The sequence below is a fragment of the Thunnus albacares genome, chromosome 10, assembly GCF_914725855.1.
Source record: "Thunnus albacares chromosome 10, fThuAlb1.1, whole genome shotgun sequence".
NCBI classification, from domain to species: domain Eukaryota; kingdom Metazoa; phylum Chordata; class Actinopteri; order Scombriformes; family Scombridae; genus Thunnus; species Thunnus albacares.
In genome coordinates this window covers 9,395,419-9,421,369 of record NC_058115.1, presented here as the reverse complement: position 1 = coordinate 9,421,369, position 25,951 = coordinate 9,395,419, and the positions used below count along the sequence as shown (strand labels likewise).

Here is a 25,951-nt window from a genome sequence, read left to right as displayed (position 1 = left end):
ATAAATAAATAAAAGTCAATAAAAATAAAATAAACATCAGGGATTAAAATGATATCAAACCGATGATTAAAACTTTAAAACTAAGGCTCTAACATTACTGGAAATTAAAACCCAGATTAAAACGATAGATCTTTCATTTCCTTTTAAAAACACAGAGAGCTTTCCACGTTAATATTCAGAGGCAGTGTGCTCCATAAAAACAGAAGGCAGCCTCATCGCTACTTTTATGGGACGCATAAGGAACATTTAAAAGAGAAGTGGTGGAGGACCTCAGTGATCTGGCTGGAACATAAAATGAAAGCTCTCTGATGTTAGGAGGAGTGAGGTTATTTAACCTTAATCCTACCGACTCCCACAGACCCCAGAGGTTCACTTTTAGTCATATTTCACAGATGCTTCATTCCAGCGTTCCAATTTTTCATGACTTTGTCAATCAATTTGTTCCTGATGACTTAATATCATTGTTTTCCATTTCTGTTTTACTTAAAAATACCAACATATTGGGGTACTGGGGGACTCAGTTTCACCTATACAGTTTTAATAGATGGAACTATTTGTTTATTTATTGAGTTCATGTTTGCAGTGGGTCCTAATTTAAAGTATCACACACTGTCAGGGGGCTTGAGGGCTTTGTAGAAAGATTGTACTTGGGATAAAAGCTGCAATTTGTATTAAAGAAAAGTATATATTTTCCTTTTACACAATATGCAAATGAACTGTAACTTTCCTAAAAAAAAAAATTTCAGATGACGTTAATTACATTACTAACAATGTTTTGAAAAGAAATAACTTAACATTTTGCTATGATGGTTGTTTCTTACAGTAGTTTATTCTTGGGGTCTCAAGGGACCCCAGTGGGTGGTCCTTGCATGTTAAATATGTCTGTAGGATGAGGGTTGAAGCTTTAAAAACAAGTAAAATAACTTTAAAATCATTTCTGAAACACACAGATAACCAGTGCCGTGTCTTCAGCAGTGGGGTCATGTGATCCATTTTCTTTATTTTAGGCAAGACTTTAGCAACAGCTTTCTGAACTAGCTGCATTTTCTTACAGACTTTTTTAGGTAATCCAGCAAAAAGGGGATCACGGTAGCCTGAAGGGCCTGTTTGACTTTGTTGCATGCCTGTGACCTCCCTCCTCCAGCAGCCCTCTGAACAGTCACCGGTGGGCGGGACCACCCTGCTCAGTTTTCACCCTCTCCAGCGATGATCTTGAGCTCCCATTGGCTCCTGTCTGCAGACACGTCACAATCATGATTAGAATTGATGATCGGACGTTTTGATTTCATTGTCTAGCAAAGAGGACTGACTGCTGAAGAAATCTGCTGAATTTGAGCCTACCGTCTGATTTTGGCATCAAAAATGGTGAGTAGGAAAGTGATTCTAGTTGTGGTTTCGGGGCTATCCGGACCCGTGTTTGTGCGTCTCTGCTCGCAACCCGGCTCAGCGAGCATGACCATGCCCGGGTCTGGATATCACACATTTGGAGGAAAAGTTGAGCTGCAGCTCTCCACGGGGGAAAGCTATGCTAAGCTAACACTACCTGACGCTGGCTGGCTCGGATATGGCCGCTCGGGCCTGCAAGCTAACATGAGCAGTCTGTGTTGGCCGTGGTGGCGATGCGGCGCTTACCCGGTTTGTTTACCGTGTGGCTGTCGGTCGTAAAGTTATGGCATGTGCTTCCTGTGCTGTGTTTGTGTTTCTCAATCCCCCGCCGGGCTGTTTGCCTGGTGGCGTAATAATCTGACACAATTTTGTTTGCTAATTCTCTCCGTAATGTTTCCATATTGACTGTGGCCATGCGCAGTCAGCCTGCCAATACAACCCTGCTGGATGCTTATTGGTCGCACAACATTCCCGTATGTGACATTTTCTGCTTTTATCAAAAGCCCTTTTCAAACTTCGTCACAACAGTTTTAAGCTCTCTGTAAATCTAAACGTTACATCAGGGCTGCCTGTTGTTCCGGTCACTAACTATGTACTGACATAATACAGGTCAGCAATGTATTTGAATGACATATTCATCATGCTTTGCTCCAATATCCACAATTTATGTCACACTGACTCTGAATGAGTAAAAAGAATAAGTTATTAAAGTTTGAGTGTCACTTTGTCTGTATTGTTTATCATGTTAAAGGAAATTTAGTTTTGTCTTTTTGAGGAAATCTGTGATGTTATCTTTCTTTTTGAATATTTCCATATTAGAAGAAACTGAAAAATCCTCTGTCGACTACTTAATAGCATTACATCAGTGATTGTTACTAGTAATACAAGGCTTTAATATTGCCACAAAGTCAGATATAAGTTGTAATGAACATAAATCTCCTTATTGCAACTTATACAACTTATTTAAACAGTTTTATGTGATTAACATAACACTGCTTGATTAGGGACAACATTTGTAATCGTGGCACACAGCAGCTTTGTCATAGCTTATAACAGTTTTAGCCACCAGTTTGTTGTATTTTCCAGCTTCACATTAATTAATATTAGAGATGCACGGATACTGATATCTGAAATAGGTCCAATACTGACTCCAATAGCCGGATCGGGTATCGGATACTATTCTTTTTAATAAATAACAATTCAGTAAATTTATATCTATGTATTTATTTGTTACATTTTGTTTTGCAGAGATATGAAAGCAGTGTTTAAGTCAAGCCTGATGACTACTCGGTATCCGCCGAAACCAAAACCCAGCTATCGGTTTCAGGACTTAAAAAGTCGGATTGTTGCATCCCTAATTAATATTACATGACAAAATGTTGACCATTTGTGTGCCATATGACGAAACTTAATTATTGAGCGTCTTAGTTCTGATCTAGAGAAGTCTGCTATTGTTTTTAGTGTAGAATTGTGCTCATGACGAGATGGCTTGAATGATGTGTTGCACACTTTTTTTATTCACTTGTACACTCTTAAATATAGTCTTGTCTGCTTTGGTTTCTCCGCAGCCACATTACCCAGCAGTGTGCCAGGTGCACTGAGACAGGATGAGTACAATCAAAAGTGCGCTAACCTAGAAATATGGAGGTTTTGCTGTGAGCTGCATGGCCGCCCCGTTCCCCTCCAGTAGCAGAATGGATGCGTGGCCACAAAGGCGAGGCCTGCAGACTGTGAGTATATCAAGATCTGCATTCCAATATGAGTTAAAGAGATGATGTGTTTTTGTACAAATTGATTACTTGCATCTAAAAAAAGCACAAGTATTGCTTACGTGTTTTTCTTGCTATGACAAGTCAGAATGTCTGCTGAGAAAAAGGCCTGTTGTCTACAAAATCTTATTATAGTGTATGAGGCGAAGAAAGGAAATTGCGCAAGTGTTATGAACTTATCAGTTTAAAGTGAAAGCTATCACTTTTACGCAATCATCTGCTGTTATCTGTCCATGAACTCTTGTGACCTCTGATCTCATTGTAATTTTTTTGGGGGGGGGGGTTTTATCTTTGTGGTTGTCTCTCAGATGAACCTGCGGTCAGTGTTTACAGCTGAACAGCAGAGGATCCTGGAACGTTACTACGATAATGGGATGACCAATCAGAGCAAAGCTTGCTTCCAGCTAATACTGCAATGTGCTCAGGAGGCCAAACTGGACTTCAGCGTTGTCCGGGTAGGCCCATAAAATGTGCTTATGTGTGTGTGTGTGATGGATTTGTGTTGCACCAATGTGTTTCTAACGAGGGAAACCCTTGTTATGCAGCAGTGTCCAGGGTAAGTAATTGAGACGGAGGAGTCTGGAGTCTGTGGTTTTTTCCCTTCATCTCGTACAGAGTCATGAATCATTATCCTCACTTTGCTGAATTAGTCCCTCTAGCGTTTTTGCAGAATGTTTTTTAAGTGACATTACCGAGCTGATTGTTCTTCTCCCCGCAGACATGGGTTGGCAACAAAAGACGTAAGCTCGCCTCCAAGGTAGAGCAGAATGGAGGCATGTCTCATTCCTTATCCAGTCATGGCCTCGCCGGGGGACTACTGTCCAATCACTCATTAGCCGGAGGTGCTCTGTCCAATCATGGCCTGGCGGCAGGGGCAATGCTCCCCGCTGAAATGACCGCGGCGCGGAACATCCAGAATCGTGTGCACCTCCTCCCTCCGTCGTCTTCCTTCCCTTCTTTCTCGTCGTCATCCTCCTCCCCTTCCTCTTCCTCCCCCCTCAGCAGTGGGAGCAACAGCAACAACAACAACAATGACGTCATACTGACCGGGATCTACTCTCTCAACTCCGTCCCTCGCTCCCGACCGAAACCCGCAGCCCCGCCATCTCAGTCAGACTCTGAGCTTTCAGCGCACCCATCCTCCTCATCACTGATCAACCAGGCCCTGCAGAGCAGAAACAGCTCCAGCTCCTCACCTCTACACTCCAAGCTGGTGTCACTCTCTCAGAACCCGCCATCCCTCACATCTGCCTCAGGGCCTTTAGTCTACACTGCAGTCAGGAAGGGGAGTCTGTCCCTTGGGGAGGCGGGGGTAAGTGCCGGAGCAGGGGTGGTACCTCACAGCTGGACTAGGCAGTATGGTACAGCGCAAAATCGCCCTTGGTCCTCTTCCTCCCAGTCCCAGACTCAGCCCAGACCTCACTCTAATCCCCAACCTCAACCACCTGCCCCACAGAAGACTCGGGTCTCCCTCCCAGTCCGAAACTCCAGTCCTGCCTCTGACCTGACACCTCGTATCCAGCAAGTCTTCACCTTGTCAGAAAAAGTCAAGGGGGACAGACTTGGGCCTGAACTCGCGTCTATTCGGAAACTTCAAGAGAGTCATAGGCCGGTGCCCCATCCTCTGGACACCAGTCATAACTTCTCCATCGCCATGGAAACTGCAGACGAAGAAGATGAGTGGCAAAGGGAAGAGGAATTGGCAAATATGGCCGCTCAGACTCACATCAACAGGGAGCAGACGTCACCGTCTGAGCCGTCTGTGGTGAGCGGAAGCCACACACCTCCTATGACTAGCTCCAAAACCGCACTGCTTCACGGCAACACAGCTCTTCAGGGCAGCTACTCCCTCACAGCACAGACCTCACTCACAGGGGAATCCAGCTCACAGGTAGGTGGTGTTCTAGTGTTTCTGCTGTGGTCTCTAAAAGTGAATAGAAAGACTTAACCTAAATGTGTCTGTCTTTGTTTGCAGACTTCGATCGGTGTGTGCGCTGCCCCCTGGGTTATCAGCAACTCCAGAAAGAGAACAGTGAGTACTGTTTTGTGAAGCCAATTGCAAGATTTTACATGTATAGAATAGGAGAACAACTGAAGGTACTAGGTGTACTGTGTGGTTATTACACACTTATTACAAATCAGCGTGTGTGTCATGTGTTCAGCTGCAGGATCGGACCCAGTTCAGTGACGGGGACCTCATTCAACTGAAGCGTTACTGGGACCGAGGCATGACCAGCCTGGGCTCAGTCTGCAGAGAAAAGATCACCGCTGCAGCAAACCAGCTCAATGTAGACACTGAAATAGTCAAGGTAACCAACTCCACAGGGTTGAAAAGAAATTACCTCACAGTGTAAAAAGAATTATAGAGAAATCTAAAGTATGGGTTCCCTCTGGGCATCGAATTTCTGCAGCATCATTGAAACAAGAGAGATGTTTTGTAGACTGAGAACGTTTTTAGCCTTATCTCACATTGTCTGCTGACAAGTCTGTGACATTTAGAGAAAACAAGACCATTTGACTTTTCTCAACTTTTGTGCTGAAGGAAAACAAGAAGGAAGAACTTTTCTAGGTCATAGAAGTTTTCTAACGTACTTACACAAAGTTGTGGAAAAGTCACGCAGTTCTATATCAGGGCCACGGTAGGAATGCTGATGGACTAAATATAGTCTCTCAGTCCTGACACACACATGACCCGCTGCCATCTCACTCGCTAGGATATTTACTGCGAGGGAGAAAAAATCGTTGCCTACAGAGAGATACAGTATTAGGATCATCTTTAAATCATTACTACTGCTACCTAAACAACTGCTTAAAACTAATTTAGATGAGTCTTAATGTGAAACATAATGTCAGGTAGTCATTGGTGACAGGCTGTATGGTAATAGGTAAATTACTGTTTAGCATTTTAACCCCTCTGATGTGAGTGATGCTGTTCACCATCTAACTTTTCTGTATTAAATTAATAAAAAACAGAATTTTCCGACAGGGAAAAAAAAATGTATCATGTTATTCTTAAATAAAACAGTACAGTTTGTATTCAAGCTTACCTTCACATTCATCACACTCCTGAAAAATCTGCTGATATCCTCGAATTATAGTTGTAATAATATAATATTTTTTTGTCCACGGCTGTGACACACTCACTATCCCTCTCTCTCTGTCTCTGTCTCTCAGACATGGATCAGTAACAGACGGAGGAAGTACCGTCTGATGGGTATTGAAATCCCTCCACCTAAAGGTGGGCCTGCTGTATTCACATCCTCATCCCCAGGAAACGAATCTCCGGTGGCGCTTAGCCCTGACGAGGAGCGGCTCAGAACGCCTGACCTCGGAGATGACTTGAATGATGGGGGATCTGTGTGCCTGTCAGAAGGTGAGGCGACACATACTACACAGTCACACCAACACCTACCTCTGTATAAGCCGCGTGTCTCAGTATTAATGCGGTGTTCTCTCTCCTAGATGGCACCATCGACTCACAACACAGAGACGGAGAAGATGGAACAGATGTGACCACTGCTGCTCCACTGGCCAATAATGTGGTACTTCATTATTTCTCTGATATTACAGCACAGCCTCATTAAATGCAGCCTCTGCCCAAATGTAATAAAAATGTATTGGAGCTCATTCATTCTACTTTTAAGCATATAATCTCATACAGTATTAGCTTGTAGCAACAAGACCGTAGCAGCTGTGCGTCATCAACCAAATATGACATCACAGTAGGAAATGCACAGGTGTAAATGAATTATGATATGATATTGTGTATGTTGGCTCACTGTCAGGGTTTATTCATGGTTCATATTAATACACATTAACAGTCTAGAGGTGCACAATTAGTCATATCATAATCTCTACTTTTTTGGATTCCACTGTTTTTTCAGTTTTTTAGTTTATATTTATATATATATATATATATATATATATATATATATATATATATATATATATATATACAAATAAGTTTTTTATTCCCTTTTTCATTATCTATGTGTTACGTAATTGGATCTAATCCCTCTTTTGTTTTCAACAGAAGATCGAAGTAATTGATGAGGACGAAGAAGAAGAAGAAGAAGAAGATGACGACGATGATGATGGTGGTGAAATTGTGGCCTCAGAAATAGAGCAAATGCAGAACCTGCTGGAATTCAAGGTGAAGAGACACGCACACAGATCAAGCATAAACTTGTCATAATTCTTCACAGTTATGTTCTTCAAACTGAACTGTTGGTGCTCGTCTACCGTACGGGAGAAGTGCCAACACTGAAGAATCTTTGTGATGCTTAATGGCAAATACATTGTAATTTACAAAGATCTCTCAGGTTCTGAATTAACTTTGCGTTTTGAATCCTTTCAGCATGAAGAAGTACAGTTCTTAGAGCACGAGCTAGAGAACCAAAAACAAAGATACCAGGAGCTTGCAAGCTTCACGAAGAGCCTGCTGAGCGCTGTGAGGAATAATGATCTGGAGAGACAGCAGGTATGTTTACACAGCAACATCTTTTAATGGAAAAATTAGCAAATTTAGAAAATTTCTAACCCGAAGTCCACTGTTTGTGTTTAGGAACTCATCGCCAGTCTACCTCAGCCTTCAGACCAGGACTGGGACATGACTGTGAAGAGGGGAACTCAGCCTGATGCTGTGTCAGAAGATGAATTCTCCAACCACGACGAGTCCCCGGCTGCTGGTGCGAGCGCCGTTGACCCCACACAGGCGCCGGCGAACGACAATGTCCCACTGGTCACCATAAACGAAGACGGTTTTACAACTGAAGTTACTGAGCCCTCTGCATCAGAGGAGCAACTGCAGGGAGCAGTCCAAGAACAAGAGTGACTATCTCATGTACATCAACTCACGCACACGCTCATACAGATGTTTCCACACTCCACACAGAAGCTGGACTGTATGGTCTTACATTAACACAAACACTCTGATAAACTCATGCTCCACGCCCAGTGCCTGTGGATTGATGCTTCACTATGACTGTTTGGGCTGACAATGCCTTTTTTTACTGCATATCATTCGCCTTGCTCTGGTCCAGTCCAGAGAGAACAATAAACAACCTCTCACTTACCTGTCTGTGACTTTTTCTCATGCATCACCCACTGAACAGAACACAGAGTCGTGTCTGCTCATAATAAAACACCAGCCTTCATTTTAAAAATTCACACTATATGAAACAAGAGCAATGCGTTATGAATTCTGTCGTTTCTGTCGTTAACCAGCTCAAACTACTGTTGTAAAAATGAAACGTGACTGATACACAGTCATTCTAATGGCAGTTATTGGTCTTGTACTTAATTAGAACATGAGATTTGATCTTAAACCTTTAATATACCACAAGAAAATGTCCACAATGATCTAATCCACGTTCGAATAAGCCAGCACAGACTGTCCACACACTTGATAGTTAATAGAAGTGGCCAAATCAATGTTAAAATCGTTTAAAATTGTTTCGTCTCCCAGCATCGATCAGAAGTTATGACAATGGTGTTTTTATGCATAAACAAAAGGAGACATGTAGTAGACAATATATCCAATACATATTACAATAACAGGTTAAGAATTGCACTATTTAATTATTATCGTTCTGCACAATGTATAATAATAACATTGTATTGAACATTGCACACCATATAATAATGATTCTACTCTTGTGCTATTGTTTTTAATCATATTTCATTATATGCTATGTATATAATGATTGCACAGTAGATAATAACTATTTTCTATCTATCTCAACTACTCTCATTTTATTATATACTACGTATATAATTACTGCACAATGTATAATAACTACCTTTTCTATTTTAGGCCACTATTTAACTATTTTATTCTATTGTTGTATGCGATGTGTGCTGGACTGTGCTGTTGTGACACTTCAGTTTCACTCGGTATTAATAAAGTATTTCTTATTCTTATCCACACCACACAAAGACTTGTGGGTGGGAGAGAAACAGAGCCGGAGAGAAAAGTGGATGAGCTTTAAGCCTCTTATTTCCTCTTGGTCTAGGGGATGGACAGGCTTATGAAACAGTGGCTTTAAAACATTTCAACTTACACCCGTAAAGATCAGAGACTTAGATTTATGGCATGACATAAGAGGAGTCTGGGTTTTTTTCTCTCTTTTTTGCTGCCTAAACTTCTACCTGCGTCAACCATAAATGAAACGCCTTGTGTGTTTCAACGGCAGTGACTACAACGGATGCATGTATGTCACACGCAGTATGTCATACAGCATCAAACACCCCCCACCACCACGTCCTGCTCTCTCTCTCGCTCCCCCCCTCCTCCCCTCCATCTCGAGATCCGCTGCTTTGGTTTGGACGGGGGGAAATCCTTAACTGAGTTGCGTCATAAATACGTCAATAAACTCTCATTCACTGACGATCAGGTACCACTGTAGCCGCCATATTCGCATCTATGGCAGGGCAGCGGTGCCGTCGGTGAGCGTATGGTCCGGTCATCAGCAGCAAGTATTCCCGCACCGACCACCCCCCCTCCCCCTCCTCCAGATCCCGTCCTGATAGCGGCCCGCAGACACACAGCTTGCATCTGATCATCAAAGCAGAACAGCCGGACTTCCACTTATATCAGGGGGGAAGACATGCAACGTGGAGCGGGGGTCTAGGCGGAGTACGATGCCTTAGACTTAGGAGAGCAATCCTGGCACAAGATGGAGGTAAACAGCGTTAGTAGTGAGGTGAGTTCGCATATTCATTTGTTTTCTGGTGTGTGCTGCTGTCCCGTTAAGTTAGCTTTGCCCTGCGAGTCCGGGTGAAGCTTCAATTTCGCGTCACGACCCCGCAGCGCACCGTGATGCATGCTAACACGCTAGCTAATGCTAACAGCTGGTTAGATGTTTATTTTTGTTGCACTGCCCCCGGGGTTTATTAAGTTTGATATCTGCCTGTCCGGGCTTTTTGCAACATCTCTCGTCACTCCGTCCGCATGCCGGGCTCTTTATCCAGTGACACATACCCTCCTCTTGTCGTTTTGTTTTTATTTACACTTCTCAAGAGGAGTAAGCTTCACGGCTAGCTTAGCCTGTGTAGCATTAGCATGGAGTTAGCCTGCTAACTGACAGCTTGCTGGTTTGTAACTTGCAGACAAGTTTTTTTTTGTTAAACCTCCGCCGTCTATTTAACAAAGAGTTGGTAAAGTGTTCTTTATGTATCTACAGTAAGGCGATACAAATATTTTAACAACGTTAAATTTGTACGTAGTTTTAACATAAGGTGGTTTTATGTTTGGTCCGACGTGCTACACAACAAGTGAAATTAGAGGTTGTTGTTGTTGTTGTTGTTGTTGTTGTTGTTGTTGGCTATAAACTTTGGTGTTGAAGCTACGTAATAACATTTAATTAAGCTATCTGTCTACACAACTGACAGGATATTAGCAGCGTTAACGAAGTGAAGTTGGGATTAAAACAGTGTTACAGTTACATATTCTTCATATCAGGCTCAAAAATGACAACATGGGGCACTTGATGTGATGCATGTTACCAATGAAAAGCGATTTTTATCATCCTCAGACCTTAAGTGAAACTGGATGATGCCTTTCGAAGACTTCTTGATATGCTGTTTTTGTGAAAACAGTAGAAAAATGTGATTTTTTTCTTTCTTTTCATGTGCAGCTTCTCCATCTCTGGGATTCTTTGCAATCTTTCACACCTGGCCTCCAAACAGCGCCTGTCTGACTGCTGAGATTGTTTCAAAACCCACTGAAAGCTATTGCAACACACAGAGACTTCTGAACCAGCACATTGTTAAACTAAACTCGCCTCCTGTGATCTCTTCTTAATATTTATGCCAGTCTGCTGGACATTGCATTATGTGGGAGGCATGGTAATATTAAATAACTCCTCAATCTACAATCTCCTAAATATTACAGTGTCTCAAAAAGTTTCTCAGCTCTTTCCACAAATAAGCTCTATTAATCTGCTGTTCACCTTTTGAATGCTGCCAAGATAACAGAGGCACTGAAGTAAACATCAAGCTTAACCACTTAAGCTAGACTAGTGGTGATGCTGGCTGTTTAATCCACTTTGGTATCAGTTTTTTGGCTGAGTGTTTGATCAAAGCCTTGCATGAGGCGACTGTGAGATGATATATAGTGTATGGCTGTCAGACATGTTCTCAAATGGCTGAAAAAGGCTCGCCTGGGTCCGTGCTGCAAGTGTAGGCTGCACTCTGTTACAAGCCGTGATGAGCCACAGCAAAGGTGGGAGTGAAAATGTATGTGTGAATTATGACACAAGCACTGGCCTGGCTTTGGATGGCTTGGATGATGTTAGACTTCACAGATGCACCCAGGCTTACATTTTGACAAGGCTCTGTGCTCTGTCTCGCTTTGAAGTTTACATCTCTCTCGCCTTAGTTGAATGTTTATGTTGTTAATGTAGTTCTTGTAGCTATAGGATGGTGGAAAGAGGTTTGTTGGCCTCTGTTCTGTGGATGTACATGAGTGTATGTTGGTGGCTCCACCCACTGTGTGGGCTTGCGTAGCGCTATGACTCATCCCCCCTCTTCAGAGGCTTGATGGAATTCAACACACACAAACACACTGGACTGAATACATCATGCAGGCTGAGCTTCAGCACAAAACTGAAATATGCAGACCTGGATTGCATTGTAGCAGTTAATTATCTGATTTACATGCAGATACAGAGATATCTCACATTCCTTTGCTGATAAGTGTATTGCTATTTAAATAAAAACAAAGAGGCTGCAACTGCCCTCTAAATGTTACTCTGAGTAGAACAAAGCGTGCCTGTCCGTGGTCATTTTTTTTTTTTTTTTAAAAAAGCATCTCGCCACCACCATCAGCCAGAAGCCCCTGAAAGAACCGGGGCCTAGTTATCCTCAAGAGGCTGAAAGCTGACTGCAGCCCTAGCAAACATCAGACTCTCAGAGCCAGTCAGACATGTTGTTTTTGCTCTGGCTGGGGATTAAGCTAGAATGCTAATAATGAGGGGCTTTATAGGGACAGGATGAAAGCTGGACAGCTGGACGGGCTTTAGAGTATGGACTCCATACTGTTTGACAACAAATACAGCTTCAAGTTGGGAAAGCAAAAGCACACTGTTATCGCATGTGACTCATCGATTTCATCTGTTGAATCTTTCATCATACAAGTGGGCGTGCGGCGGCGGCAGCAGTCATAGTCCTGTTCAGTCGAAAGCTATGATTCACAAGCTTTGTTAAAGTATTTACTGTTGCCGACTCTGATGAGATTTGTTGTTCTGGCTGTAGGTCAATGGACATCAGATCATGGATGAGCCCATGGAGGAGGGAGAGTCTTTCACACACTGTGTAAGTAATGATGGGCTTGAGGTCCTGGAGCATGTGCGCACGTAGGAGGACGTACCTGCAGCCTTGTGTGTTCGTCTCATGCTGTTACTGTGTGTGTGTGTGTGTGTGTGTGTGTGTGTGTAGGATGAAGGGACATATAAGGAGATTCCTATCACCCACCATGTGAAAGAGGGCTGTGAAAAAGCTGATCCATCTCAGTTTGAACTGCTCAAAGTCCTCGGCCAGGGCTCTTTTGGCAAGGTGAGGACATACACTTCACTAAGTCAAATCACTGTGTTTGTAAAAAATTTTTATGTATCATCCTTAAATTTCTCCTGTTCTCTCAGGTATTTCTTGTCAGGAAGATCATGGGTCCAGATGCTGGTCAGTTATATGCAATGAAAGTTCTAAAAAAGGCATCTTTGAAAGGTAACGCGACAGCGTACATCACATCGCCCAGTATGTTCTGTCCTCAGTGTTGAATTTCTCTCTCACTCACACCGTCCCTTCCTGTTTTGTCTCTCCAGTCAGGGACAGAGTTCGCACTAAGATGGAAAGAGACATTTTAGTGGAAGTCAATCATCCCTTCATAGTGAAATTGCACTACGGTAAGAGAGTTTAGAATCACAAAGTGTGCAATTATGTAGCATACATCCAAGTTCAGGTTGAATTCAGGATAAGCAGATTATGTTTGTCTTCATGTATCTGAAACATCACTGTTAACATGCATCAGAATATTTTGAGTGTTGTTACACAGCTATTATCATATTTAGGTTGTTGATGTTAGTAAGCTTTTGCTCTTGTAAGTGAGTTACAGTGTTCACATGTGTCACCATGTAACCCAAATGCTTGAATGTCTCTGTTGAAATCAGAATATGATAAGCTTGTCAGTAACATACTCTTGTTTCCATTGCTTCTCCAGCCTTTCAGACAGAAGGGAAACTGTATTTAATACTGGACTTTCTCAGGGGAGGGGATGTATTCACTCGCTTATCCAAAGAGGTAAGCTGACATCCTGTTGCCTTACATCTTATTTTTCCATCTGTCTATCTGTCAGTGTTTCTATTTGAAAAGCATAGTACAGCCTGTTCTCTTCTTTCAGTAATTAAATGGTGTATTTTTTTTTTTGCCCCCTAGTGTTTTAAACATATTTATGAAATTTCAAACTACATATGCCATTATGCTCTTTTATAAACCCAGAGGAATTGTTAGGATGACAGCTACAAATGGAACAGGTGCAAGTTTAGTATGCAGGAGTATTTAATTTATTTTATAGGAGCATAAGTACTGCCAAGTCATTTGTCTCTCCTGTTTTCTGTTTTTCATGTTATTCAAATTATAACTTGAATTCCTCGCGGAAACACGAGCGCTTTTCTTGGAATCTTTCTGTGCTTTTAGATGATCAATGGCTTGTCAGTTACAGGCCCGGTTCAGCTCTTTTCAAATGTGTGATTGTTCTCTAGATAGACCTTGTGTTGAAAGCTTGTCTCAGAACCAAAGAGATAGCTGCTGGCAATGTCAAATCAGCAGCCTGCTGAATCGTGTTACCGTGTTTGAAATGTTGATATTGTGACAATAATAATACTCTGTTCTCTCTGTTTGTGGTTTCTGAAGTTGAATTTTTTTTTGTTTTGTTTTGTTTTTGCTGCTGAACTTGTCTCCTCTTCTGAGTTCAGAGAGTAAATTTGTCCAGTTCTTATCAGGTTATGTTTACAGAGGAAGATGTGAAATTCTACCTTGCAGAGCTGGCCCTGGCCCTCGACCATCTGCACAACCTGGGCATAGTTTACAGAGATCTCAAGCCAGAGAAGTATGAACCTCACCTTCACCTTTTAACCTTTCACACTCTTTCTCACCCCAAACACCACATCACCTTCATCCAACACAAAAAGGATCTGCACTGCTGTAATCTGCTTTTGATTCCTTCTTAACGTCTGTTCTCACAAGTATGAAACCACTGATGATTTCTGATTTGCACATATACACTGTCCTTGGCTGCCATCACCTGCCATCACCTGCCATATTTTCAAAACACTGTAGCACTCCAGTGTCTTTCTAAGAAAAATAGGTACATTTACAATTTCTTTTAATCTGTAAGACATTTCTGATCAGATTTAAAAGTAAAATGATAAACTGTAGGTTATATTTTAAAGAGAGATTATTCCTCATATGTCTCACAAGTCATTTCTGCTCACAACTTCACAACGCAGTGCACGGTATTTTATATTCTTACACACACCCATACTAATTCTCTCATTCTTCACTTTTGTCCAGACCTGAATCATTTCAGTCTGTGATTGAATGTGTCTGGCGTGGCTCTAAATTGAGCACTCAGATTACCAGTTCATTTGAAATCCCCAGAGCTCCAGAACAAGATTTGCACAAAACTGCGTGAATATGAGAGCAGACAGCATTAGATGATTTATATTCTGTTGTTGTTAACTGTACCGTAAAGAATTCAAATGATCTGAAGTGCATCTTTATGTAAAACTATTCTTGTCTTTCAGCATCTTACTTGATGAAGCTGGACACATAAAGTTAACAGGTATGTTTTTGACTTAAAGTGATTTTAATGCACACCTGGTGTCTGACTTAATCAGAATAGTCTAATCTAGTTCATAATAATATGTAAAGAAACTTTAAAATATTTTATTATAAGAGTAGAATTAACACATGACTTTCTTCTGCAGCTATTTTTTAGTTTAATTTGCGGGAAAGTGAAATAATCTTTTTTTTTTTTTTTTTTTTTTTTTTTTTTTTTAAATCTTAACATTTGGCATTGTCTTTGCCTCGCTGTATGCAGACTTTGGCCTGAGCAAAGAGTCAGTAGATGCTGATAAGAAGGCTTATTCCTTCTGTGGTACGGTGGAGTATATGGCCCCTGAGGTGGTCAACAGGAGAGGACACACACAGAGTGCGGACTGGTGGTCTCTGGGAGTACTTATGGTACACACGCTCACACAAACCTACACCTTTTATTTTTTTCTTTTACATCTATATGAACTGATTAGAAAAATGTAAAATAAATCCTGTCGATTATGTTCCTTTTCCTCCGTTGTGTGTTTGCAGTTTGAGATGCTAACAGGGACATTACCATTCCAAGGGAAAGACCGCAACGAGACCATGAACATGATTCTCAAGTGAGTCATTTTGCACCGCATGATTAAGACACTCAAAGCATGACAGAAGTGAGACAAGTCCTGATATATAAGTGATGATTTACTTTCCTTGTTGTACATATTCATCTGTTGCTCTTTTCTGCCCTGCAGAGCTAAGTTAGGAATGCCTCAGTTCCTAAGTTTGGAGGCCCAGAGTTTGCTGAGAATGCTGTTTAAACGTAACCCTGCTAACAGACTAGGTAAGGTGTACCGCAGCTGATTGTGTGTGTGTGTGTGTGTGTGTGTGTAGTTAGAACGAGATGGTCCTCACATTGTTCTTAGCTTGAGCTTGTTAACATTTTGGCATCCACATGAATCACATGCTTAAAACCACAGAGAGAAAAATGTGTGAATGTGTTGATCCTTTGAAATCAATACAAAACCAACGCGCCAGGTTTACTGAACCGAAGTGATCTGTGTCTATAGGGGCTGGGCCCGATGGAGTGGAGGAGATCAAACGCCATGCTTTCTTTTCCACCATCGACTGGAATGTGAGCACACACACACACACACACACAAATCTTCCTCTCTTCTCTCACAGGCCGGCACATACACACATGTAACTCTCCAGCTTCTGTCGAGGATTCACACCTAACAAACGGTTGGCTTGGTGAGCACCAGCCATCAGTCTTGGCCACGCCAACTATGTTTGTGTGTGTGTGTGTGTGTGTGTGTATGTGTGCATCTGGGCAGAGGGCCAGTTCTCACTGTGTGTGCACTAATAGCCCTGCGTGAGTGTTTAAGAGCCAGCAGGACGCTATTGGCTGGACAGAGCTGTAGAGGGTTTGGGAGGGGGTTAATCTGGGAGGGGTCTTGGCTTCTCCTTCGCATATGTTCACACAGCCCAAACAGCCTGCGGTAGGGTTTGATTTCTAACATGCATGTGTGTTTTCTGCATGTGTGTGCCTGTCGTCTTCTCCGCAGAAACTGTTCAGGAGAGAGCTTCAGCCCCCATTCAAGCCTGCAGCAGGTAAACCAGATGACACATTCTGCTTCGACCCAGAGTTCACCGCTAAAACGCCTAAAGGTAAATCTACACCTACACACACACACTCACACATGCTCTGTGCACGTGCTTTTGAGCTTACAAGCAACAACGGCTCCTGCAGCCATGGAAACTGCAAGTGAGCGCTGACTGACTACAACTCCAAAACTTAGTGAGTGTTTGTATCTTCATTTGTATATTATGAATTATCTTTGTGTATTTAGACTCCCCAGGTATCCCTCCCAGTGCTAACGCCCATCAGCTCTTCAAAGGCTTCAGTTTCGTTGCACCAACACCCATGGATGAGAACAAGAGCTCCCCACTGCTCAGCATACTCCCCATAGTTCAGGTGGGCACAAGTTATCATGTCTTTGCACGCGTCCCCTATCACAGTTAACACAGGTTAATTAATAACATATTAACTTGCATAAACACAATGACAAAAATATATTTTCTACTCAACTTGTCTACTGCTTTACTATGGAGCGTCCTACGGAATTTCAAATTGTAGAAAACACTGTTGCAAAAAGTTGATCCAAGCATTGCTGAAAGAGAGTTAACACTGCAGGTAACACATCTGTAAATAGCAACTGTCACACTTGAGTTATCATACACCATTTAATGTTTTTATTGCAGTTCTCATACACTTCCTGTCCTGACTCTCTTGGTTGTCTGTGTTTCACTTGATAATATTCACAACATTCACACCAAACATGGAAGTTGATTTCTGAGAGATGAAGTGGAATTAGGATCGGAATTGATTGACGTGATGGCAGAAATGCTGCAAATGACCACAATTATCCTTTATTAATGGTTAATTAGTTAATGGTTGTTCTGTTCGAGTACATACTCACACTACACACACACACAGAGTCCTTCCCATACTCAGCATGGCTGAGTTTACACTCACTTTTAATAGTAATTGTCTAAACACACACACACACACACACACACACACATATATGTGTGTATATATATATTATGGAGTTGCTTTCACGACTTAGGTCTTAACAGTTTGACAGATTTTTACAACATTTCGCTGTTAAGTGATGTGTGAGGAGGAAGGAGTGATGGTAAATCTGTTATGACAGTTTGACTGCTGAATATGTAGTAACTTAACCAGTAAAGTCCCACTCTGGCAAATTTGTGAATAAAAGTGTTAAAATATTATTGCTGCGGGAGTTTGTTCTGATGTTCAGAGACCTTTTATTGACTTGTATGGACCAAAAGTAGACCGCAGTGGCATTGTGCTGGTTTGTGAAATGTCACAGTTCATTAATTTAATGTCTTGGCATAGCTTGTGAAGGACAAAATGTTTTAATTGACACAATTTATGTCATAGATCGTGTTGTAATACTTAATGTTTTCTGTCCTTTCCAGATGCATGGGGGGTCAGCCAAGTTTTCTGATCTGTACGAGCTGCAAGAGGACATAGGCGTGGGTTCCTACTCCATCTGTAAACGCTGTGTACACAGAGTCTCTGCAATGGACTATGCTGTGAAGGTAACCAGACACGAGACTAATTCTTTCTCGTATGAAATAGAATGATAAATACAATCTGATTGCAAGTTAAAATGACCTTCTTTGACCTACTGTGCACTGACCTACTAGTGCTCTATTTGAGCAACAGCCAGATTCACCCTCACACTGTTACACAGTTCCACCAGAGAGATGCCCAGTGAAACCACAGTCTGACCTGCCACTAAGCTGTCCTACCAGCTGGGGGGTTAAGTGCCTTGCTGAAGGACATGTCAGAGATGGGCAGCCAAAACACAATTTATCCTATTTCAGAATCCAGCTGTGACTGCTTCTTTTAAAGAATTATTTAGACGTTTTGGGAAATAAGCGTATTTTCTTCCTTATCAAAAGTTAGATGAGAAAAGGGGAAACGGCAAGCCTGGCTCTGACCAAACGTTGCCAAATCCACCTCCCAGTGCCTCTAAAGCTCACTAATTAACACGTTATATCTTGTTCATTTAAGTCATACAAAAACCAAAGACCTAAAGATGACAAGTTGTTGTTTTATCAGGGTTATGTGCTGGACATATATTTCTTGGCCGGGCGCAGTAACTTCTTGGAGTCTTGTCATCATCGTGATGTTGCCAAGCAACCAGCGTAGACTTGGGCATAACAATAAGTTATTGTGAGTGTGTGGCGACCTTTTCTCCTTTTATTGAAATTCTAATCTACCATCGCTGTCCATCCATCTTTGAAGCCAATTCATTTTCACATGTCTGTTAATAGAGTTTCTTCTGAAAATGGAGTTATCACTTCGAATGTGGTTAGTGATGCCAAGAGACCAGCAGAGGGCAGCACAGCTTTACACAGCAGCTGAAGCCACAGTGTAGCAAAGCACCGCAAGTGCAGATATTTTGGATAGTGCACAAAATTAGTTGTCCAACACATAGTAGATTGATGCTTTTATTTGAATCAGCCACTATAAGATGTGTTATGATGCCAAGTACTCTTGTCTGTCTCTCCATGTGTTACAGATTATAGACAAAAGTAAGAGGGACCCGTCTGAAGAGATCGAAATCCTGATGCGATACGGACAGCATCCCAACATCATCACTCTGAAAGACGTCAGTAACAGTTGTGTGTGTTTGAGCGTTTCAGCACAATTAAGATTTGAAGAGGTGTTGAGGGCTTGTTCGTTCTGCGTCCCCATGTGTCAGGTGTATGATGAGGGCCGGTATGTTTACCTGGTGACGGAGCTGATGAAGGGAGGGGAGCTGCTGGATAAGATCCTCAGGCAGAAGTTTTTCTCTGAGCGAGAGGCCAGCGCTGTGCTCTACACCATCACCAAGACTGTTGACTACCTCCACTGCCAAGGGGTGAGGAAACACGTCCGCACATGTACAAGCATGAGTGAAGATCAGAGATCCTGATCTTTTTATATTTAACTTCTTCTTCTTCTATTTCCCCAGGTGGTACACAGAGACCTAAAGCCCAGCAACATCCTGTATATGGACGATTCGGGGAATCCGGACTCCATCAGAATCTGTGACTTTGGATTTGCAAAGCAGCTTCGAGGGGGCAACGGCTTGCTCCTCACACCCTGTTACACCGCCAACTTTGTGGCACCAGAGGTGAGAGAGGAGAAATGATGGAAGCAAAAAGAAAATAAATGGTAGAAGAAATGTAAGATTTGATGCCTGGAAGATGGAGATGTGGAGGAAGTAAATACAGTGGAGAGCTGCACTCATCCTTAATGGGTCATCTTTGTTTGTGTGTGTGTTTAGGTACTAATGCGGCAAGGTTATGATGCAGCCTGTGATATATGGAGTCTTGGAGTTCTACTGTATACAATGCTGGCAGGGTAAGACTACAATGAGGAACAACTGTTGGGGAATTTGGTTTAAATGTGGACGGGAATGATTAATAATCATCTGAGCGTCCAATTTAGAAACTTGTCTAAATGTTCTGTCCTATTCTGAAAATGTTTATTATGAAGCATGAACATTATTGACAAATGTCTTAACATTTAAGATGTTTAGGCTGTAGGACGTTTAGAGCAGTGGGTTTAACTTGTTTTCAGTGACAAATTTTGCTCACACCACAAAATCAGATGTGTTTTCTTCATGTTTGGTACTATGAGACTAGTATACATTAGAATTTATAAAATGAAATAGTATGTATAATGTGATTATGTGTTCTCTCTAACCTCTCCTTTTACCTCATGTCAGGTACACGCCGTTTGCTAACGGGCCAAACGACACACCAGAGGAGATTCTACTTCGAATAGGGTCTGGGAAGTTCTCTTTGACAGGTGGAAACTGGGATACTGTATCAGACACCTCAAAGGTAAACACTTTCAAAGTGTAATGCTCATCAAAGTCCACATCTTGGTTCCTTTAATTCAACTTTAATGTTAAGATGTGATTATGTTTTGTGTTTCTAAGATTCTGCAGAGCTAGTGATAAAATATGCTGCTTTATGTCGTAGGTTTGAGCAACAGAGACAGAATCTTTTTCTTGTGTGTTAAAATGTTTGATATGGAGTTTTTCTCAAAATGAAAAAAATCCACCATTCCTCCTTCTAATAACACAATGAATTGATTGATCTTTGTATAATGCAAGAAAGTTCATATTAAAGTAACGCCCTTGGAGTTGTGTACTTTCCTTGTACACTTTAATGACTGGATGTGGTTGTGTGTTACAGGACCTGCTGTCCCATATGCTCCATGTGGACCCTCACCAGCGATACACAGCAGAGCAGGTTCTAAAGCATTCCTGGATCACCTGCAGAGATACGTTACCACACTTCCAGCTCACACGCCATGATGCACCACACCTCGTCAAGGTGAGTCTACATCCTGCTTACCAACAGAGACAAACACACAGGACCATTTGTTACCATGTGGTAGAATTTAAAGGCTGGCGGTACCTCAGAGTTGGAATGGGATACAGAAGAGGGTCTGGACTCTTCTACCCTTGCAGCACCTGTGCTTCTGGCAATATAAAAGTGAGCCTGATTCTTGGTGATTTATCGTGAGAACACAGTTGCCATGTGGGGAAAAAAAGGGAAGTTGCTTTGTTCAGCTTTCAAAGGTGGTGAAAGATTTTGTGGGGGTTTATGCGTTGAAACGTCATGTTTTGGAAAGGGAAAAGTGCGATCCCCAAGCGCTGACATCTGAGTGTTGCGGTCTCTCCATCACGTACCAGAGTTTTCTCTCAGTCAGTTGTTGTTAGATCTCTTCCAGAGAGAGAGGTTGTCTGGGCAGCATCCTTACAAGCGCTCGAACCGCCTAAGTTGGCTCATCTTAATCTCAGGGAGCGGCAGCTGTACACAGAGGCACTCTCACATCGCTGAACTCTTCACCCGATCATGCAGAAAGGCCAGCCACCCCGCACAGCAATCCTTTTCTATCTGTCATGTAGTTCTTTTATATACAATCCAAAGCCGGTGATCATAGTTGAGGGTTATAGAGTTTTCATCTCATGCTGTCTCACCTCCACTCTGATATTTCTGAGATCTAAGGACATAACCAAGGTCACTCTTATGTTCATGAAGCAATCTTAGTTGCTTGTGACATTGAGCGTTATCCAAGGGTAGTGTGGCTAAGGCTCCATTTAGTCAGAAACTATATTTAGCAAATAATAGTCATGCGTATGAATTGGAAAATGCCAGGAATGTCGGAAAATAGTGAACAATGGTTGACCAGGATTTCCTAAAGCTCAAGGTGATGTTGTCAAATTGCTTGTTTTGTCCTTCCAATGGTCCAAAACACCAAGATGTTCAGTTTATTATCACTTAAGACAAAGAAAGAATTCTTGAAGCTGAAATTATGAAACTAGTAAAAATGTAGCATTTCTGCTCGAAAAATTACTTAAATGATTAATCAATCATGAAAATTGTCGCCAATAATTTTTCTTTTGGTCAGCTAATCATTTAATCAACTCGTCATTTCAGCTTTAGTTTCTATGTGTGGGTTTCTACTCTTTAAGAGTTGAACTTTGGTGACGTTGCTTGTAGACTTTTCATCTTCTTATCTTCTCGTTAGTCACATTAGCTGCCTGTTCTCGTTATTCTCCTCTTTTGCACGTGTGATTTAAGGTCTGACAAATCGTTCATAATGAAATGCCCCCCTGGACACCACTGCCATCATGAGGTGTTATTTATGCACCTGTGGCGTCTTTATTAGCTTGAACAGATCTTGCCCTTCTCTGACCTCTCTCCTCAATAAGGCACCTGTTTCTGTCTGGAGCTCTGCTGACTGGATGTTCCATCAGTTTGACTGACTCATTTGTCGATGCATGTGGCGTTAACAGTCTTACAGCTAGAGCCTGACCGATATATTGGCCTGCTGATATAGGCCTATCACAGATATAATTGTAATAAATCGGTATCGGTGTATATGTTGTCTGATATGTGCCAATTTTTATTTTTTTTAAAAGTTATATAGGCAGCATTTTATGTGTATATGATCCTTTTTTCTAAATTCAAGTTTAATATATACATTGTTCTATTTGTGTTTTTTTTTTTATAATTATTAAATTCCCAGTGAAGTTTACTGTTTCAGTGCACTGCAAAAAATGTGTGTTTTTATATATATTTAATATATATAAGAATATATCTGATATATTGATATCAGAATTTTTTTTACTCTTAATATTGGTATTGGCATCAGCCCCAAAAATCCAGTATCAGTCAGGCTCTGTTTAGACCATGTCTCTTGTTAATCGTTGAACCTCTTGACCTTGACTGCCAGCATTGTGGATCTGAGTCTTAGTCCATGATATAAAAACTCCTTCTACTGTTGGAGTTTTATCTGCACTGGTTAACAGCCCTTCTAAGTGTTGGGTTTAATGCTGCTCCCACTCATGGAGTAATGCATGCCATGTGTCTGATTGTGTCTGATTGGAGGATTGTTCTAATTTAAATGGCTGTAGTGTAATACAGTAGTACATTAATGTAATGATATACCTCAGGTACAGCCAAAACAATTAGTTTATTACTCAATTAGTTGTTCCACAGAAAATTAATTAGGACCTACTTTGATTATTTTGTAATGTTCAAGTTTACCAAATTAGCCGAGGCATCCATGGTGAAAAATGAAGCACAAACGCATAAAAAGAAACTGAGAAGTAAACTAGGGCTCATTCAGTAGCACAAAACTGACCAATTTCCTGTCAACACCGAAAGAATACAAATGCCTGTTCTGAGTTTGCCAAAATACAAAGTTCAGATACAAAGTCGTAACCGTTTTAAACTTAAAGCCAAATAACAATTTTGCTTGTTTTCCAGGGAGCCATGGCTGCCACCTATTCAGCACTGAGCCAGAAGACAAGTCAGCCGGTGTTGGAGCCCGTGGCAGCGTCCAGTCTAGCCCAGAGACGCAGCATGAAGAAACTCACCTCAACAGACATGTAGACTCACACACTGCTCGCCCTCCAGTTTTGACCTCACTCTCAGTCGAACTCTCATACACAAACACAGACCGAAGTCCTGGCCAGTCAAATCCACTGTCTCCCTTTTTAATCTATTTATTTTGACACACCTGGCATATGCACTCATACACACCTACACGCACACATACACACACACACACACACACACACACATGCACACACTGGACGAGGTTGCATTGTGAAGAAGTCAGCTGAAGAGGAAGAGGGGAAACTCACATATCTGTTACTGCTGGGGAGACAGACTTGTATTTATTTCCACAGCTTTCATATGCACTTACCCTCCTCGCCTTTCATTCTTTCTTCCTCGGGGAAGAAACGCACCAGCTGATGTTCTCCTTCACTGTGATTGGCTGATTCAAAGCTGCTTCGGTAAACTGTGCCCCCCCACTGCTCTTCATCCGCGCTCCGCCATCCTCTCCTCTTCAGTTCTTTCTCCTTCCCTGTTTTGCTTTTTGCTCTCTTAACTTCTTTTCTTCAAAGTGAAGTAATGGTTTATGTGTGAGAGTACTGGTGAGATGATATTGACTGAGGGACAATGACAGACTGTTTTCTTTCCGATGCTCTTAAAAACAAATGGAAAAAAAAAAAAAGAAATTCTGCTCACGGCAGATTAAAGAGTCCCTCAGGATCAAAATCATCTACCAGCACTTTTGGTAACATAAATGCATGTGTGGACAGAACCTGTATTTCTTTTCCCTTAAAGTTCACCGTCTGACTCATGTTTCTTTGTGATGCTAACAGTGTATCAAAAGAGGTAAAATAAGCTGCAGATGGACAAAAGGTCTAGAGTTGGAAAGCAAAACAATGTGGTAACGATAACAGAATTTCTAGTTTGCAAAAAAAAAGAAATATATACATATATATATACATATATATATATATATGTATATAATGAAGATATTTAAGATGAAGAGCATGTGGGGGAGCTGTAGGGATTCTCTGGGGGGGACGGGACGCACCCCGTTGAACCAGAGAGGCTGAATAAAAAAAAAAATAAACAAACAAAAAAAACATTTCCATGGATATCTCTTCAAAAAGACATTGTGGAAATTGTATGATATTGTATTTATTTCATTTGATTTTTAAGATTCTATTTTTCTTTCAAGTTCTGTATATATTGACATTAAAGATCATTATTGACATGCATCCACTGTGTCATGAGCTGGTTTGTTCTAACATGAAAATGCAGCCCAAACATCTGTCACTTGTGAGACATTGAAGCAACAACTAGGCAACAGTGTAACTAGAAGAATGAATAAAAGCCAGTCGTCAGTGACTCTCGCTGAACAGCAGCCATTGTGTCCACAAGTAGCAGTTACAGGATGACACGTTACGTTCCCGTTCGTTTCTAGAGAGGTGCAGATTTCTTGTATTTTTTGATAAAACCATGAAAATGTTTATCTGTGTCATGATAAAACTTCTTTCAGAAGTTGCATAGATTCATTTTCAGGGTTTGGTTCTCCTAAATAACAAAACATTTCCTCACTTATCTCTAGTTACGCTGACAGTTTGGGTTTTAGTTTTTCAAATTTTGAGATATACATGAGATTCCTGAGACCGACCCAATATAATGTGGATGAATGGAGTGTTTGTGGTACTTTAAGCAATGAAAAAGTCATTTTTTAAAAAGCCAGTTGCAACTTTCCAGATTAACTGTCCCTGTTGAATTAACAGAGCAGAAAAATAGTTCCTTGTAAAAAAATTTTTAGCAAATTATTATCAGTTATCCTCAGTTATGGGGGGGAAAAGACACACTGCTATTTTAATTTTCTTCTTAATGTGAGCAGTACAAACTAAAATTCCATTAACCTTCATTGTATAATTATTATAGATTTATTTGGCCACAGCAGAACAAGCTGTAAACACATTGACCTTTAAACAAAAAAGTGACACATGTGCCAGCATACACCTAATGACACATCCAGCATACATGGAGCTACATTTGCAGTCATTTAGTGTTTCTGGCCACCTGGTGAATATAAGTCCAATATTCACTCTCCTTTTAGCTCTCTTTTGGTCTCCACCATCTCCTTAAGGGTAATGTCTTTAGCTGCTAAATACTCCAGTGCAGCTTTAAACTTGAACTATTTCCATAGATAGTACCAGGGGTGAATAATTTGGGTGACACAGACCACATCCCAAACTCTCTCCTCCCCCTATTAACATGAATGACATGCAAAGAGTTTGAGCCACCACTAGGTGGTAACACTGTCCAGTACATGAGACACTAACATGGCTGTGGAACACACAGGAGTCTCTGAGTGGGTCTGTGTGTCCTACCCTTATGTAAATGATCAGTCTCGCCTGCTTCCATTTTGTCTGTCCAACCCACCCCTCCACCCCCCCTTCCCCTTGCTCCCCTGAGACTATGTGATCCTCTAACCAGTGGTGTGTGTGTCAGAGCTGTCATGACCAGACAGCAGAGGATGGAGATCTAGGCAGGGAAGC

The 25,951-nt window shown here is 41.5% G+C and overlaps 2 protein-coding genes across 5 annotated transcripts; both read left to right on the top strand.

Moving 5' to 3' along the window:
* Positions 1-1,240: 1,240 nt before the first annotated feature.
* Positions 1,241-8,229, top strand: hdx (highly divergent homeobox). The gene is made up of 11 exons (XM_044363821.1): positions 1,241-1,365; positions 2,955-3,116; positions 3,464-3,610; positions 3,874-5,046; positions 5,131-5,187; positions 5,318-5,464; positions 6,330-6,528; positions 6,618-6,697; positions 7,189-7,308; positions 7,513-7,635; positions 7,720-8,229. Exons 2-11 carry the CDS (start codon positions 3,051-3,053, stop codon positions 7,987-7,989), a joined length of 2,382 nt encoding a protein of 793 aa, XP_044219756.1. The 5' UTR covers positions 1,241-1,365; positions 2,955-3,050; the 3' UTR covers positions 7,990-8,229.
* A 1,319-nt stretch (positions 8,230-9,548) lies between these two features.
* rps6kal (ribosomal protein S6 kinase a, like) lies at positions 9,549-24,649 on the top strand. 4 transcript variants are annotated; one of them, XM_044363458.1, is made up of 22 exons: positions 9,549-9,859; positions 12,411-12,470; positions 12,594-12,710; positions 12,797-12,878; positions 12,977-13,057; positions 13,372-13,451; positions 14,153-14,259; positions 14,957-14,994; positions 15,253-15,395; positions 15,519-15,589; positions 15,719-15,807; positions 16,034-16,098; positions 16,532-16,634; positions 16,817-16,941; positions 17,973-18,095; positions 19,085-19,174; positions 19,268-19,426; positions 19,520-19,681; positions 19,835-19,911; positions 20,279-20,396; positions 20,754-20,894; positions 23,340-24,649. In XM_044363458.1, exons 1-22 carry the CDS (start codon positions 9,833-9,835, stop codon positions 23,463-23,465), a joined length of 2,184 nt encoding a protein of 727 aa, XP_044219393.1. In that variant the 5' UTR covers positions 9,549-9,832; the 3' UTR covers positions 23,466-24,649. The 4 variants fall into 4 exon arrangements, with proteins under 4 accessions (XP_044219393.1, XP_044219394.1, XP_044219391.1 ...); XM_044363459.1 differs by lacking the exon at positions 9,549-9,859 and adding an exon at positions 9,975-10,250; XM_044363456.1 differs by lacking the exon at positions 9,549-9,859 and adding an exon at positions 10,293-11,003.
* Positions 24,650-25,951: the final 1,302 nt, after the last annotated feature.